Raw genomic sequence first — 14,969 nt, 5'->3', positions numbered from 1 at the left:
AATCAATCATGTTTCACACGATCAAAGTCTCAAAATCGCAGCCGCCAACTTTCCCACAAAGAGCGAAAGAAACCAGTGAAATAATTTAGCATGATGGACCATCATTGATGGTTTTATAATTCACGAATTCACTTCATATTTCATAGGACGGTGACACATAATCTGGCCTGACCATAAAGTAAATATGTGCATGAATGGAGATTCTGAACCGACAACTCCGGAACGGTGGGTCGCAACGGCCGAGGGTCGGGACAATGACAACGTTCACTCTTATGTTTGTCATTCGTTGGACAACCTTTACAAAGAACTGAACAATAACGGGAATAGCAGAAATCCTGCCCAGGTTGCAAACGCGGACAGACCAGTTAATTCGATTTGGAGCTTCTATTGGGTATAATTTTAAATTATTAATTTAATGGATTTCTGCACATTTCAATTTGCAATTGTATATTTATTTCTGACTTTCTCTATTTATTTTCTACTTTCAACTACCAGATCAAGAGCGGCTGCGTTCTGCAGGCATTGCGGAAACATGAGCAAAAAGGTCACATATTATTTACACCTTTCGTAATTGGGGAACTGCTTGCAGGAAAGACCGTGTTGGCCGGGGACTATGAGGAAGACTTGTTGGAACCTGTTGATAAGCTTATTTGTGTAAAAAACCATTATTTATTATGTCTTGATTATTAAACGTTTGTTTAATTAGCGTTAATTTTGGTTTGCATTATCTTGACTGTTTTCAGGTTCGCGTGAACAAAATTAAAAAGAAAGTCTGCCCTGGTCCCGAGAATAATGTAATGTTAGACACCCAAGACTGGCCTGTCGCGACAAATACTAACCAATGCAAAACACGTCGTCGCTTTGAAGTAATGGGAGATTTAGCTCAATGCATACAGTTAGTTTTTTTATAGCCATTCTTGACGTTCAAGTAATTGTTCTCTATATTCATCTCCTAAATAACTAAACTTACTTAAATCTAGGACATTCGTAAAGACGGACGATCTTCTCGTCATCACTGGAGCCACGACTTTACCTTGTAGTTCTGTCAAAGGAAACAAGATATTTAATTATGGACTAAATCATTCCAAAAATTACAAATCGCAAAAGATTTTCTTGTTTCGAATGGAGGTTAACTCATTTTATGTTTGGAAATTTTAAGTAATTGCTATTTTTTATAATAAATCTTGGTGGCCTTTGATTATTAGGACTCTCAATCCATCGACAAAGAAGCTTTTCGTTCAAAACTTCCCAAAGAATATCTTGGCCAAATCATTCTAAAGCGTGGCCAGAATGACCAATGCTTTATTTTCAGCACGAATAAGCCCTTCGCAGAAATTCACATTCCATTAGAGGATTTGGAGCTTGATGAAGATAGTCCACCAAATTCTGAATTTACCCAAAGTGACGAGGAGATGGATGTACATCAAAATAATTTGCGAGCAGATGAGCAAAATCAGCGACAAGACATTGATGACATGGAGGGTGACAGCAACCAGGAACAACAAGAAGAGGAAGACAACGAAGAACAAGAAATAGTTACCGGAGGAAACGAGAATTTTGTCCTAAGCAGCCCAGAGACATCTGAAGACGAAAGAGGCAGAAACGATTCTGATGACGAGGTAGCAGACGTCAACGTCAACGAGAGACGAAACGAGGAAATTGACCACCCAGAAAGTCGACCTTTTGTCAGTGACAATTCCTTTGAAAATTTACAAAGTTCGATACACCAAAATGATATTGAACAAGCGGACATTTTGAGCGAGAGGCTTCCATCACAAAATCTGAATTACTCTGATGTTATCAGTCAACGACTTAGTTCTCAAAATGATAACTCACATTCGGATCTCGCCAGTCAGCGACTTGGTTCTCAAAATGATAACTTGCACTTGAATCTTAATTTCCAGAATGAGAATCAAGAGATTGAAGTTATCATCGATCATAATCTTCATTCAGATTTTAGTAGCCAGCGATTTTCTTCGCAATCTCAACACCTGGAATTATTGCATCCTTCAAGTCAACCAACCAATGGACAAGGTTTGTCCAAAATTCTAGAGGTCCCAGTGGAGCCATTATCCGGCCAGTGTAATATTTCTGATGGGATTGACGGTGTTGAGAATGACCATACGCCTGAATGTAGTCACTCGGTTGACAAAGTTACTGCTGGGTCAACCTTCACGGTGCTCGAACTTGATTCTTCTCCAAGTTCGCCCGTGGATCGTCACGTTCAGGTACATACGATACAAACTAGGTCGTCAAATTACTGAATCTGATTTTGAATAATCATTTACTGTGTCCTTTTTTGGTGTAGTTTTTAATTAAAGAAGGGGACTCTTCACCACCGTCTCCTGAAGGGAGTGCACAACAACTTGAGGACCCCTTCGCTGGTATCCCGGACCCTGCTCAATTTACTGCTGCGACGCAGCCACTTTTTCGTACCTCTTTGCCTGTTGGTCAAATAGGAGCAATCATCCAGGGACAGCCATCCCCAACACCCCACACACAACCCCTGTGGTCCGACGTAGATCATAATCTACTTCCTAATCCAGCACACAAATTCCATGATTTACGAGCGCCTAAGGTAAAGACGATTTATCGAATATTAACCATATGCAATTCACCAAGATTATTAAATAATTAATGCGATAATAATTTACTTTACTAAATCCTAGATCAAGAAAAGGAAAATTGATCCTAAGAGTAAGAAAAAATTTCATTCACAAGGATTAGAGTTGCAGATACGAGGCGATGTGGTGGAAGCAGAAGGACCGTCCAGCAACGTTAGTAGGGGGCCGGACCAATTAATCCACGCTGTGATCGCCTCAAATAACGCTGGATTACAGCAGCAAGAAGAAGTGGAATCTGAATCCATTGATCAGATTTCGATTGAACACTGCTTCGTGAGACTGACGCCGATCGATTTCTTCCGAGGGTCAGTGATGCTCATGTATAGTATTAATACTGCGAAAACCGTGGGTATTTATTTGGAATTTCATGTTTTTTTTAGATCGTCGGATGAAGAAGACTGATCTCTCAACGTAAATCATGGGTCAATAAATTTGGAATATTAAGTTTTACTTGACTAAAATACTCGATAAATTTTTTCTGATGAATAGTTGATTTTTTAAGTTGCGCTATCAATCAGCCTGATTGAATCAAGGGTGATGAATAAATACAAAGTGTTTACACAGTAAGCCTTGATGGGTGTATCACTTTCATCAACAAATAATTTTTATATAATGTGGCCGTAGAGAATGAGAATGGTAAATTGTGCAGGTAAATCAAATGCAATGCTATCATTTTTGTTGACATCCTTTAATCCTTGTATTACTTGTAGGTTTAAGTCATTTAGCAGTGATCTTTAATTATTATCATGTAAACCTAACTTGCGTTGGGTGCAATCACCACTGGGAAAATCCCACAGGTTACTCTTGACCCGGTCTCTCCATTCATCAGCATGACGGATAATTCTCCGTCGATCTGCAGGCAAAAAATCTCTTTAATTTTTGCATGTTTACTAGCATTTTTACGAATCACTCGATTCTCACCCCGTTGAATCTGTCTGGGATGACAAAGTTGTCTGCAACCCGATACTGAATTCCATCCACAATGCTCCCCTCAGCCGTCTTATCAGCAATTCGGTTCACCCCTCCGTTTGGATAGTACAAATAGAGCAGCCAATTAACGTTCGAAGTCTTCGATTGTTCACATGTGTTGAAAATCCAGATTAGCTATGAATACTTACATCATTTTAAAATATCAGTTTGAATACCGTTTCTTGGGACAAAAACGAGATTCCAATTTCATATGTCGTTCCAGTAGAAACGTTGCACGGGGCGGCAGTGCAATCGGTAAGCTCCATTGAAACGAAACCAGAAGAACCACCTGAGCAAAATAAGATACATTTAAACATCGCTGCCGACCTTACAATGGATTAATTAATGCGTACTTCAAGTATTATTTTAATAGATGTTATTAAATGAATTACCGCAGCTAATTGCTCCAGAAACAACGCCCTGAATAGTGACTGGCTTTCCGGAAGAGGCGACAACCATTGCGGCAATAAACGCCACCACAGTTTGTAATTTTGATAACATTTTGAAGTTCAATTCAGTTTTTGAAAACTATTGTTCGTGAAGGGGAACTGGAATGAAGATTCGAGTGAAGTGGTCACCACGATAGAACGGTTTTATATATGAGCTTATCTGATTAAACCATACATAAGTGGGGCTAAAAGTCATTATCAACAAGTTATTGCATCACAGCAGACATGCATATATACCCAATTTTATGATCCGATCACGTCGTCAATACGTTATCAATCAATTAATTAATTACATCATCGTTGTCACCTATTATATGTCACCGATATCACCGATATTTGAAACTGCTTGACATAATAATTGAGTTGGGTCTGGACAAGAGCATCACGCTATAAAATCCAATTATTTAATTAAAGTAATTCATGCGCAACATGATGATGTCTTTTCATACTATTTTTAATAAATATTTTTACTGTTTTTATCTGTTCTGATGACGGGCAATAATATGATTATCACACATGACCTCTGTTAATTCGGGTGAAACATTTTCTGCCCAGTTTTATTTTTTTTAAATATGACTAAATAAGTAGAAATAATATTCAAATTAATTTATTTATGCATGGAAGCATACGACATTGCATTGCATGATAAGCTTTCTCATCAACAGATATTTATTATGTGTCCTAAAATAAATTCCGAAGTCGTATTGATGTTTGAATTGTTAGGATGGATGCAATAGAAGCAGTGAACTATTTCATCCACTATTTAATGGACGCTATCCAACATGTTGCAAAGTTCTTTGTTCGTTGACGTGCTTCCACACGCAGTGAAATGAAGTCGCAGTTTGTGCCATGTCCTTCTTTGTGTGGATTTTATACCAGCTGATGATGCCAAGTGTGTAGAACAACTGTAAATCACAAACAACAACGTCGTTGTTTTGTTAGTCACATCTTTCGCAGCATCAGGAATTAAAGGAAACATTAACCAGCAAAATAATTATAGCACTGCAGTCACTGTAGTCCGTATGTTTTATTGACTGACTAATTTTTAGAAATTCCTAAATGTTCATAGTTTAGAAAACGCGTAGAAAATATGAAGACTAAGAAAAAATAAGGAAACGACATTTACTTTCCTCGTCATTCACGTTGACTATTCTTCACATCACTTATTGCTGACGACGACCTTTCCTGACCTGACGACCTGACTGACACCACTAACGACGATTACAGAGAAAACCCCAAGATGTGGTCGCTCCTCATTGGAAAGTTTCAAAAGGGTGCTTGTCGATACCTCCTTCATCGTTATTTGGGCCAGTACCTGCGCGAAAAGGTCACCGTGGACCAGCTGACGGTGGACTTGTACAATGGAACTGGCTCCGTGAAGGACGTTAACTTGGATTGCGAGGTAAGAGAGCGAAGGTTCATTTTGGTCAAGTTATTGTTTGTGCAATACTATAATCGGGGACCTTTCTTTTTTTATAGGCCTTGAATGGTTTGGCAGAGCAACATAACCTTCCTATCGAGTTTGTGGAAGGATCTCTCGAGGAAATCAATTTCTCCGTCCCGTGGTCAAATATTATGCAAGATAGTTGCGAAATTAAGATCAAAGGGTTGCGGATCACACTTCAACCTAAAAGCAGGACGGACAACAATGGTAAATATAAATTCACCCACCTCAATAAAATTACTACTATATGCACATAAAAACCTAAGCTTACACATAAACTTGGCATTTCTGAAATTCCTAAAGCAACAGGAAGCTCCATGATAGACTCAATGTTTACGAGCATGGCGTCGAGTATGCAGTTGGCTGAAGAGTGCCTCAAAATTAGTGAGGATATCGAAGATGACCACGAGGGCGGAGGTAGTCAGGAAATGTCTGGATTGGAACATTGTGCTAAAACTATTGATGCAGGTAAAGTTAAGAGAGATTTTTAGCATGGCTCAATTGCAAATAGGTCACAAACATCCAACTTTATTTTTGTACAGTCCTTTCTCGTGTCAAGATAAGCTTCCACAACAGTATAATTAGGCTGGAAAAATGCCAACGTGGAAGTGATGTTGGAATTGCACTAGAATTCCATATTAATTTGTAAGTTCTTTCTTCAAGTATTAATCAAATATTCTTGAAATTCCAGCAAGCTTGTTGTTACTATTGTATTTTGTTAAACTTGCAGATGGGAATATTTCGACGATTCCTCCACCGAAACTACTCGACCAGATGAAAATGTTTACGAGTCTGCCTTCTCTCAAAAGAAAATCACTCTAGAAGGGCTCACGTGTCATACGGAAATATTCAGTTCGAAACAGCACTTTGTACATCAAGATGAGGCTCAACTTTTTACATCTTCAACAATGTCAAAGAGCAAAGACAGTGGTGACGACAATGAGAGTGAGGATGGCGAACAAGAAGATAAACCAGAACAACCAATAACGACTGTCCAGATTGGAAAATTTTCAGGTGTCCATGAGATTAAGCTGCAGGTCAAGACAGACGACTCGATGGCTGGCCCACAGGTCTCTGTAGATTGCAGCCTTGGCTCATTAATTGCATTACTGACTCCTCTTCAAGCCCATATTTTATACGACCTCATCAACGAAATTGTGGATCCTTCGGAAAATACAAGGTGGTCAAGAGGAATATTTATCGCTGTTTATTTAATATTTATTTATTTATTTATTGTTTTGGACATATTTATTCTAGTGAACGTGCCTTCAACCGAAGATCTTGCAGTGAAAAACCAATGGACTCTTACGATTTTAAACGTGTTGAAAGGGAACTTCAAGAGCGGGCCAAACCAGAAAATATTGGGCTCACTGGCCTCTCACAACATCAAGGATGGTCTTCTGTTGGTTATGGTAAACATTTCTCGTATATCTTTATTTATAGATTTACACATTCGAACATATATATCAATTTTAATTTAATGTCGCTGTTATCATGTATGTAGATGAAAGTGACGACGAGTTTCAACCCCTCAAGGGTCGTAACATGTATAACAGCTCAACCTCCAACTTTATGAATGCGTCTGTCGTGTCTAATTCTTCTTTGAACTCGTCTATGCATCAATCCATGACTGACAGTCTCAATATCTCGGCCTATAAATCTGCCTACAATTACTCCACGAGTCAAAATGGTATGAGTTTGATATTTTATGCACAATTTTGAATCAATACCAGCATTTTTTATATACTGTTAAATGTACAGGCGTATCATCATCATCCCAATCGAGTGGCTCGGAAAAGACAAAATTTTCCATCTCTTTCGCATCGGTGTCAGTCCTTCTTCTACACGAAGATATTTTAACTCTTTCAAAGTCTGATGCAATCCTAGTGGATAGTCTTGTCAAAATGCAACAGATTTCCAGGCAGTTTTTCCAGCAGCTGTACTACTTTGGGGCTGCGGTTAAGGGAGAAAAGGACATTGCCGAAGTCCGTGAGAAGATGAATGCCGCTTGCGACCTGAGTCATCATCGCCTTATTGGTGCACCATTAAAAATTAAGGGAAATGTTCGAAGTACGACATCATCCTCCTTGGAGACGTTTGGCACACTTGCCGTGGGATATTTTGAACTGATTGAGTCGCTCAAAGATAAGGGGGCACATCCCACCACGAGCACACCAAATCCGGAATGTATTGAGGTGGACTAATTTTCCTATATGAATATTATTATAATGCCTGCAATGCAATCGTTTATGTAAATATTCACTAATGTTAAACATTTGACTCGTTGGCTTAAAGGTCCTGACGTTCCCTCGAAATTTCGACCATGGGAGCACCCAATCTTTAAAAATGGAGTTTAAAACAGAGAGCCGCAAAGGAAAAAGTGTCCAAATTGGAGGAAAAAGCAAGACCAGTTTAAAGTTCTCGTTAAATGAGTGTCGCGCAGAGTTTGACATTTCCATCGTCGATCGAATCAACTCGCTGATTAATTCTCCACTTTATTATTACATGAAACCCAAGGATCTTCTGAACCCGGTGAGGGATTAGTAGTTTGAAATTATTGCTCATTTGTGCATGCTATTTGCACACTAAGTTGTCTATCTACTGAAATTGTTGTTGTTGTTGTTGTCGCAGTTGTTTGTGAACACGCATCCTATTCCGAGAAGCCAAAGTGTGATCCGGATAAATGTTAAAAGTCCAAATTTCACGTTAGACTTTAGGTTCGTTCGTTAGCTTACATATTTCCCATGTGGTTAAGATGTGATTAATCGTATTGCATATTTTCTCTATAGATTCCCCATTCCAGATTTGAGACCGATTGACGACAACACCAGAATCCCGCACTGGATCCGGAACTTGCATGATGATTCTATCACTATACAAATGGAGGAATTAGACTTCTCAACTGCAGTAGCTACTTCCTATGACGTTCTAGAATTTGATACTAAATGCCACGAGGCCAAATTGTTTTATAAGGTTTGAACGAGTAACACCTTGATTGTTGAATCAAGATTGCTGTATTCCGTGATAACTATTGCGCTTGTTATAGAAAGCACCTGGGGAAATTCCTATCCTATTTGCAACTGCTTTAGCTGATGATCCCGAAATTGATGGAATGTCCATGCGCTCACAGGGATTGGATTGGCCCAGGTGCATAATTACAAACATTGGGATGGGGCAACAATAACTATTAACTAAACAACATTTTTGGGTATTGTCTCATTTGCAGAGTTTTGGTATGGATCTCTCCAAGAGTGACAGCAGCCATGGTGGAAACAGAGTCTGATGAGAACGACACGCTGGACACTATGAATTTTATGACAATGCCAAAAAGGAAGCCATCTCCATTCAGTTCTAAGCGTATCGTTCATGAAACTTCCAGTTGTGAAGATGACAACGAATCAACTCGTGCGTAACACGCAATCGGTTTTTTTTGTATTCTTTATGTAACGTATGGATAAAATTCTAGAGGCGAGCGAGAGCGTGATTCCTGGAGATCGGAATGAAATGAGCGAGTTTATTGAAAACACGAATAAAAACGTGATGTATAAAATCGATCTCAACTTTAGATTCGTGGAAGTATCGCTCCCTTCGAAAAACTTTTTTGAGAAAATCTACAATAGGTAATTGTATTTATTCAATTCGTGTTACAGTTGACATCACAAAATGCTAATTGGTGTATCCTAACAAAACACAGGATTGGAAACGACTTGCTTCTTTGGGAACCTTCCTGCAATACAAAGCACCCACTACCGGACAGATATGACTTTAGATCCCACGCACAAGCTGCATTTTCAATGTGCAAGTCTGCACTTCGATTCGGTAGGGAATCTTGTTCTTAAAATTTTCAGTAAACCAATAGTTTAGTTCTACATCAAATGTCAGTAATCTTGTAAGCCTTGCATTTAATTATTTTAGATCCAGATTCTGATGAGGAAGCTGACACGACCGCGTTCTATACTCCATCTGGAAATGCAAACAAGTCTGGGCGACATGGTGGAGGAACGCCTTCAACTCCTCCCCCTTTGAGAACTGGTCAGAGCGAAGTTACCCTCTGTCTCTCCATCGGAAAAGGAATCAGCTCTTTCTACACTCCACTTCAGGTATTTATTTGTAAATATACTTTCCCCAAGAAAATCCAACCGACTGGATCAATCAAGGAGAAGGTTTATCTGTTCAATGTAATATATGAATATTTTGGGGGTTTTGTAGGATGTATTTGGAAACCCCGTTTCTGATCAAAAAGGTCAAATGTCTTTCAAAGTGGAGCAAGGGAACGTGTTCTTTGTTTCTGGTTATAAAGGAGATCCTAACTTGGGTTTTGTTTGCATCATTGCTCAAAAGGCAGAACTGCACCACTCTGGTAAGAGACATGATGTGTAAAAGCTATGCATGAAAATATTACCTTGTAGAAATTGATGATTAAACTAAGGTTCAAAAATTGGGTTGTGCAGATTGTATTCGAAATGGAGATCCATCTCCACGCGTCACCTCCGAGTTAGTAAAAACCATTTATCCCAGCGAGGAAGGGATGCTGCCTAGTCCACCTTGTTCCGATTCTTCCAGCTCTGACATGCTCTCCGTTGCAATCAAAATCGACCGTGATTCATCAAAAAATTTGAAGGTGGGTTCAATTCACACATTGCCTAACTTGTATCTAAATATTTATGCATGCATAGTGGGTGGACTAGTCTTGTAAATAATATGCTAAAACTTCATCATGCAGGTGTTTAAAGTGGCCGCAGGAATCCGCGAAGGGACTCTGGATCATAGAATCTATCTCCCCAATAGGAACTGGTTCTCACAACTGACCGACTTTTTCGACGTTACCGACATGCCAGTCATTGGCTACACTCCCTCCGTTGTTCTTACAGAGTTGCATCTCCACTTGTGGAATTGTGCGGTCGACTACAGGTACTCATGGACTATTTTTGGTCTTTTACTTAACTTTGTGTTTCATACTCAAATTTGCTTGCATGTCCGACCCATCTCTTTAGACCACTGCATATTCCACTCCGATCCGTCCTCACAATGGAGACGTTCTCCATTTCCAGCAATATTGCTGCCGCAACGAGCACCAACGTGCTACGATTCATGGCTGAAGATGCTGCATTCTTTATCAGTGCTAAACCCAACCCATCCTCACTCCGAGACGACTACGTGTCAGTGATGGACATGGACTATTTTGAACTCTCCCTCCGCCTCTGTTCCAACCGTAACTCTAATGCTCCCAGAATCGATTTATCCGCTGCCAGCAATGCCCTTCACATTCGAACTTGTAGCGACGTAAGTGAACAACTCTGCCAAACTGACAATGAGACTCGTGTTTCAGATTGTTTCTGGCAACTTATTTGTATTTTGTCATTTTTTATGTAGTCTTTCAAAGGCCTCCTGGACTTGCTCACGTATTACACGCATAAAGGAGATCTCTTCGACCCCGCAGCCCAACGAGACACTGACAGTTTATACAGTGGGGCTGGAGGAAGCCTAGGAGGCGGAGGACAAAACCTGTCTTGCTCCCCAATAAAGGAAAGTTCTTCAGAACCAGCTCTCATCACCACGGAGGAACTTCCAGAACTGGGGGAAAGGAAAATGTCCGCCTCTCACTTGGAGCATGTGCACGACCTGGTAGCCGAGGCCATGCTCGATGCTGACTTCGGGCGTAACAAAAAAGCATCAAAAACCAATTCTGGTACTCCCCATCATCGAAAAGATTTTGGTGCAGGTGAAGTCAGTCAACAGCCCAGACCCGTCTACGACCTCCATTTCGCTCCTGACTTTGGTGACGTGTTCCAATGTAAGGATACTGATTTTTATCAAAATGACGACTCTGCAAGAAGCACTCCGCTGCCCAGTATGCCTATCATGGAGTCGTCCAACGGACTCCCGATCGATATTCAGCCTAGCGATGAAGACGAGGAGGAGTTTTGCATTTTGGAAAATGATCCAGGAGTTGGAATAATTGTGAGATTTCATAAATGTGTTGCCAGCCATTAGCCAAGCTTGTTTAACCAAGTGTGCAATGCTCCGTTAGAGTTTTTACTATTATACTTAATATTGGTTGCTTATTTAGCGCAAAAATGGAGAGCCAGAAGCCAGAGTGTTAACAGACGAACCGATTCGTCTTATTGAGAATTATTTCACACCACCAGCAGGGAAAATGGATGCCCTGAAGGTTTGACCAGGAATTTACAATATATTTATAAGCAAGACACATTCAAGTATATAAAAGTCCATAATGAACAACTTCAGGCTCCGAAACACTACCCCAGCCCAGTCGATAAATACTCTCTTAAGGAAATGACGATTGTGTGGCACTTGTACGGCGGACTGGACTTCGGGTTAACGCCATCCAGAAAATCATCTGGAAAAAGTGATGAAAGGGGATCCTCGGAAACGTATGAAAAATTAATCTAAGGAACTATATAAGTAACATTAACTGATTCTGGACTAAACTTATTTTCAACCATTCGTGTTCAGCGTGTACAGCGATAGTTGGAAAGAGCAACAGAATGTTCATCAAATGTTTTACGAACCTTCAGAAATTGATATGGCCATTGACGCCCTGAATCCGGGCGTAGTCTTTTCTAAAACGAAAGCATTCGAGGTATACTAAATCATTGCCTATCGTGTCGTGCATACGAATGTATCTGCGTGACATGTACATTTCAACACTATTATAGAGCGCCTGGGAAGCATATGAAAGTCCAAAAAACCCGAGAAAGCAGCTGCCCGATGGTTGCACTTCTTGGAGACAACAGGGTGGGAAAGGCCGACGACACGATACTCTCGTCGAGCTTCACTTGAACAAGGTACATTTTTAGCCATCCTCCCACGGCGTTGTTTTTTTTATACATAGGTTAAAAATTTCTGTTTCCAGATAAAATTCGTGCATGAAATCTACCCCGAGACGACCGAGCAAGCGTCGCGTCAAGTGATTTTGATAAATAGCGTTGAAATTTTGGATAAATTAAGATCTTCCCAGTTTAACAAGCTTGGTAAGCTAAACGTGTCGCTGTTGGACCGCGTATGTCGAATCCTAAATGAAATTTACTCTATAATGTTCACAGCCTATCTCTACACCACACCCAACCGACCGAGACAGACACATGCCAACATGGTGATGATAAAAGCGGCTCATATTCGCCCCGATCCACAATTGGTCATTGAAGAATGTTGCCTCAAAATATCTCTGCTTCCATTCCGTCTCAATGTTGATCAGGATGCGTTGCTTTTCATCTATCAGTACTTTTCTGATCTTAACGTCAAATCCGATTCGGAAGGTGTGTGTTACTTCTTGAAGATTGAAGAGAGTAATTTAAGAAGAATTATTTTTTCAGATGAGGATTCCATTTCTGGTGGTCGATTTACGAATCCGCCAAGTCACACCCCTTCCTGCGAATCACTTCCCGTGATGACGGTTGGAGACTCTGCTTCAGGGACAGTCAACATGGAAGATGACTCCTCATCCAATCTTCTCATCTTTAATGAAGACCCCTTTGGCATGGATGACAATGTTTCAACATGTTCTAAAGATCCCTCCATCGATTCTAATAAATCCTCTACCCCAATTTACTTCCGGTCAGTCATAGCAAATATGTTGATGGCAATTATACATCTACAAAGTCTTAAAAATGTCGATCATATAGCCCATATTTATTTGTTTGTATGTATTTCATGTTTGCGTGTATAGACAAGTAATATTTGCTCCCGAAGTTCCAATTCGGTTGGACTATCGTGGGAAACGTGTTGATATGACGCACGGTCCTCTAGCTGGGCTCCTCATGGGCCTGGCACAACTCAACTGCTCCGAAATACGGCTGAAGCAGATTTATCACAGACACGGGTATGTTTTTCCTTTCTCATCCCATCAAACATGGTCCGATAGGTTTAAACCGATTTGGATTACATTACTCCACACAGAATTCTCGGATTTGATCGCTTGGTTGCATTCCTTATCAACGAGTGGGGGACAAATATTCGTAAGTTTATCATACCCTTTAGAAGTTTAAAACGTTGAAATTTCGTAAACTAATGAAAACTAACAATATATTTAGAGAAGAACCAACTACCCAGCTTGCTTGGAGGCGTGGGACCCATACATTCTTTTGTTCAGCTGTGTAAGCATTCATTTGAAAACGTACCACCACGATTTAGATCATGTCTCATAATGCTTTGACACTTTGTCTGTCGAACAGTCCAAGGCGTCCGCGACTTGTTCTGGCTTCCGATTGAGCAATATCAAAAAGATGGCCGTATAGCGAAAGGACTTCAACGAGGAGTCAACGCCTTCTCCACCTCGACAGGTAAATCTTATCAGCATGGTCAGTTTATACTCGGATTGTATGATGATTGACTTTGAACAATATACAAAAATACCATAATCATCATCATCACCCTTACATTTATCTTGTAATAATTGTAATTAATTTTCCTAACCTAGCCATGGCCGCCTTGGAATTGACGAACAAGCTGATTCAGACTATTCAAGGAGCAGCAGAATTCACGTATGACATGGTATCGCCAGGTCCAAGCGTGCAGCAGAAGAGGAGACAAACCTCTTCGAAACGGAGGAAACGGTACACTCAACCGGGCGATATTCGAGAGGGCATGACAAACGCATACAACGTCGTTCGAGAGGTATTTTAATGCTAGTACAGAGAGGAAATTATACATGGAATTGCTGCCGAAAAAAGTGAGGAGACCACATTCTAATACGCTTGATTTTTTTGTATGCAGGGCCTGGGCGACACGGCACACACCATAGTTCGCGTTGCAAGTAAGGAACACGAGCAGAAGGGAATATCGGGTGCAGTTGGCGGAGTTCTCCGACAAATCCCACCTACTGTTGTTCGACCCATTATTCTCCTCTCTGAAGCCACTTCCAACGTCCTGGATGGATTCAGGTCTCAGTTGGAGCCAGAGTTTAAGAAAGAAAATGAAGAAAAGTGGAAAGAAACGTAGCATTCGAGTCTTTTGACACCGTCGCATCATTATTTTTCCTATAGGTTGCGCAACAACTATGTAATTCTCCTCGATCCCAATCAAGACTACGTACGTGAACACGTGAATCAATCAATCAATCGCAATTGTAATAAAACTATACTTGTTTAATATTTAGTACATCTTATTTATTTATGAATTTTAAGGTCGCAATAAAATATCGGTAAACACAAACAAAAGTTTTCACAATGTTTTCTTTTCCTTCAACTCTTGGAGCAGGCTTTGGCTGTAAAATGATCTCTGGCTACTACCTGTGAACATTTGAGTTTAGTCTGTCACACCCCATAAAGTCCGTCACTCACATCCATTTGCTTTCTTCTCATCTCTCCAATGAGGATGGTGATGAGAAGCCACCCATCCACAACTCGCCGAGTTGTGCAATCTCTATATTTACGACAAGAGGGACCAGATCACACACCACAGTGTTTGGCATCATCATCATAAATACATCCATCCATTATCCCACGCAAGCTTACATCCGTA

At 40.3% G+C, this 14,969-nt stretch overlaps 3 protein-coding genes across 3 annotated transcripts; 2 read left to right on the top strand and 1 right to left on the bottom strand.

Annotated features, from left to right (window-relative positions):
- Window positions 1-48: 48 nt before the first annotated feature.
- Window positions 49-3,191, top strand: LOC110859309. Its single transcript, XM_022108233.2, has 8 exons — window positions 49-391; window positions 496-654; window positions 744-895; window positions 981-1,128; window positions 1,206-2,228; window positions 2,309-2,578; window positions 2,670-2,929; window positions 3,005-3,191. The coding sequence occupies exons 1-8, from the start codon at window positions 185-187 to the stop codon at window positions 3,024-3,026; spliced, it is 2,241 nt and encodes a 746-aa protein (XP_021963925.1). The 5' UTR covers window positions 49-184; the 3' UTR covers window positions 3,027-3,191.
- A 100-nt stretch (window positions 3,192-3,291) lies between these two features.
- On the bottom strand, window positions 3,292-4,183 carry LOC110859310. The gene is made up of 4 exons (XM_022108235.2): window positions 3,986-4,183; window positions 3,770-3,882; window positions 3,546-3,692; window positions 3,292-3,477 (listed from the first exon to the last, which is right to left on the bottom strand). Exons 1-4 carry the CDS (start codon window positions 4,092-4,094, stop codon window positions 3,379-3,381), a joined length of 468 nt encoding a protein of 155 aa, XP_021963927.1. The 5' UTR covers window positions 4,095-4,183; the 3' UTR covers window positions 3,292-3,378.
- Window positions 4,184-4,935: 752 nt separating this feature from the next.
- LOC110859212 (autophagy-related protein 2 homolog A) lies at window positions 4,936-14,665 on the top strand. The gene is made up of 34 exons (XM_022108097.2): window positions 4,936-5,444; window positions 5,522-5,693; window positions 5,790-5,954; window positions 6,029-6,131; window positions 6,217-6,666; window positions 6,744-6,898; window positions 6,991-7,176; window positions 7,248-7,681; window positions 7,782-8,018; window positions 8,118-8,203; window positions 8,276-8,459; window positions 8,533-8,633; window positions 8,713-8,891; window positions 8,953-9,106; window positions 9,181-9,305; window positions 9,402-9,586; window positions 9,696-9,846; window positions 9,938-10,107; window positions 10,210-10,397; window positions 10,481-10,769; window positions 10,860-11,447; window positions 11,557-11,658; window positions 11,736-11,881; window positions 11,964-12,090; window positions 12,167-12,295; window positions 12,364-12,481; window positions 12,554-12,766; window positions 12,824-13,064; window positions 13,177-13,329; window positions 13,407-13,465; window positions 13,541-13,603; window positions 13,682-13,789; window positions 13,927-14,123; window positions 14,223-14,665. Exons 1-34 carry the CDS (start codon window positions 5,283-5,285, stop codon window positions 14,445-14,447), a joined length of 6,345 nt encoding a protein of 2,114 aa, XP_021963789.1. The 5' UTR covers window positions 4,936-5,282; the 3' UTR covers window positions 14,448-14,665.
- Window positions 14,666-14,969: the final 304 nt, after the last annotated feature.

This window comes from Folsomia candida, unplaced genomic scaffold (genome assembly GCF_002217175.1).
Source record: "Folsomia candida strain VU population unplaced genomic scaffold, ASM221717v1 Fcan01_Sc025, whole genome shotgun sequence".
Lineage (NCBI taxonomy): Eukaryota > Metazoa > Arthropoda > Collembola > Entomobryomorpha > Isotomidae > Folsomia > Folsomia candida.
This window is presented reverse-complemented; position numbering and strand designations above follow the sequence as displayed.

Excerpts from the sequence above, each read along its gene's own strand:
- LOC110859309 (XM_022108233.2), top strand. The coding sequence starts at position 185 with ATGTGCATGAATGGAGATTCTGAACCGACAACTCCGGAACGGTGGGTC. Across the intron at positions 392-495 it reads CGATTTGGAGCTTCTATTGG|ATCAAGAGCGGCTGCGTTCT; the intron begins GTATAATTTTAA and ends TTCAACTACCAG. Across the intron at positions 2,229-2,308 it reads CCGTGGATCGTCACGTTCAG|TTTTTAATTAAAGAAGGGGA; the intron begins GTACATACGATA and ends TTTTTGGTGTAG.
- LOC110859212 (XM_022108097.2), top strand. The coding sequence starts at position 5,283 with ATGTGGTCGCTCCTCATTGGAAAGTTTCAAAAGGGTGCTTGTCGATAC. Across the intron at positions 12,296-12,363 it reads TCGAGCTTCACTTGAACAAG|ATAAAATTCGTGCATGAAAT; the intron begins GTACATTTTTAG and ends TTCTGTTTCCAG. Across the intron at positions 13,466-13,540 it reads CGAGTGGGGGACAAATATTC|AGAAGAACCAACTACCCAGC; the intron begins GTAAGTTTATCA and ends CAATATATTTAG.
- LOC110859310 (XM_022108235.2), bottom strand. The coding sequence starts at position 4,094 with ATGTTATCAAAATTACAAACTGTGGTGGCGTTTATTGCCGCAATGGTT. Across the intron at positions 3,693-3,769 it reads CGTTTTTGTCCCAAGAAACG|ACTTCGAACGTTAATTGGCT; the intron begins GTATTCAAACTG and ends GAACAATCGAAG. Across the intron at positions 3,478-3,545 it reads TCCCAGACAGATTCAACGGG|ATCGACGGAGAATTATCCGT; the intron begins GTGAGAATCGAG and ends TTTTGCCTGCAG.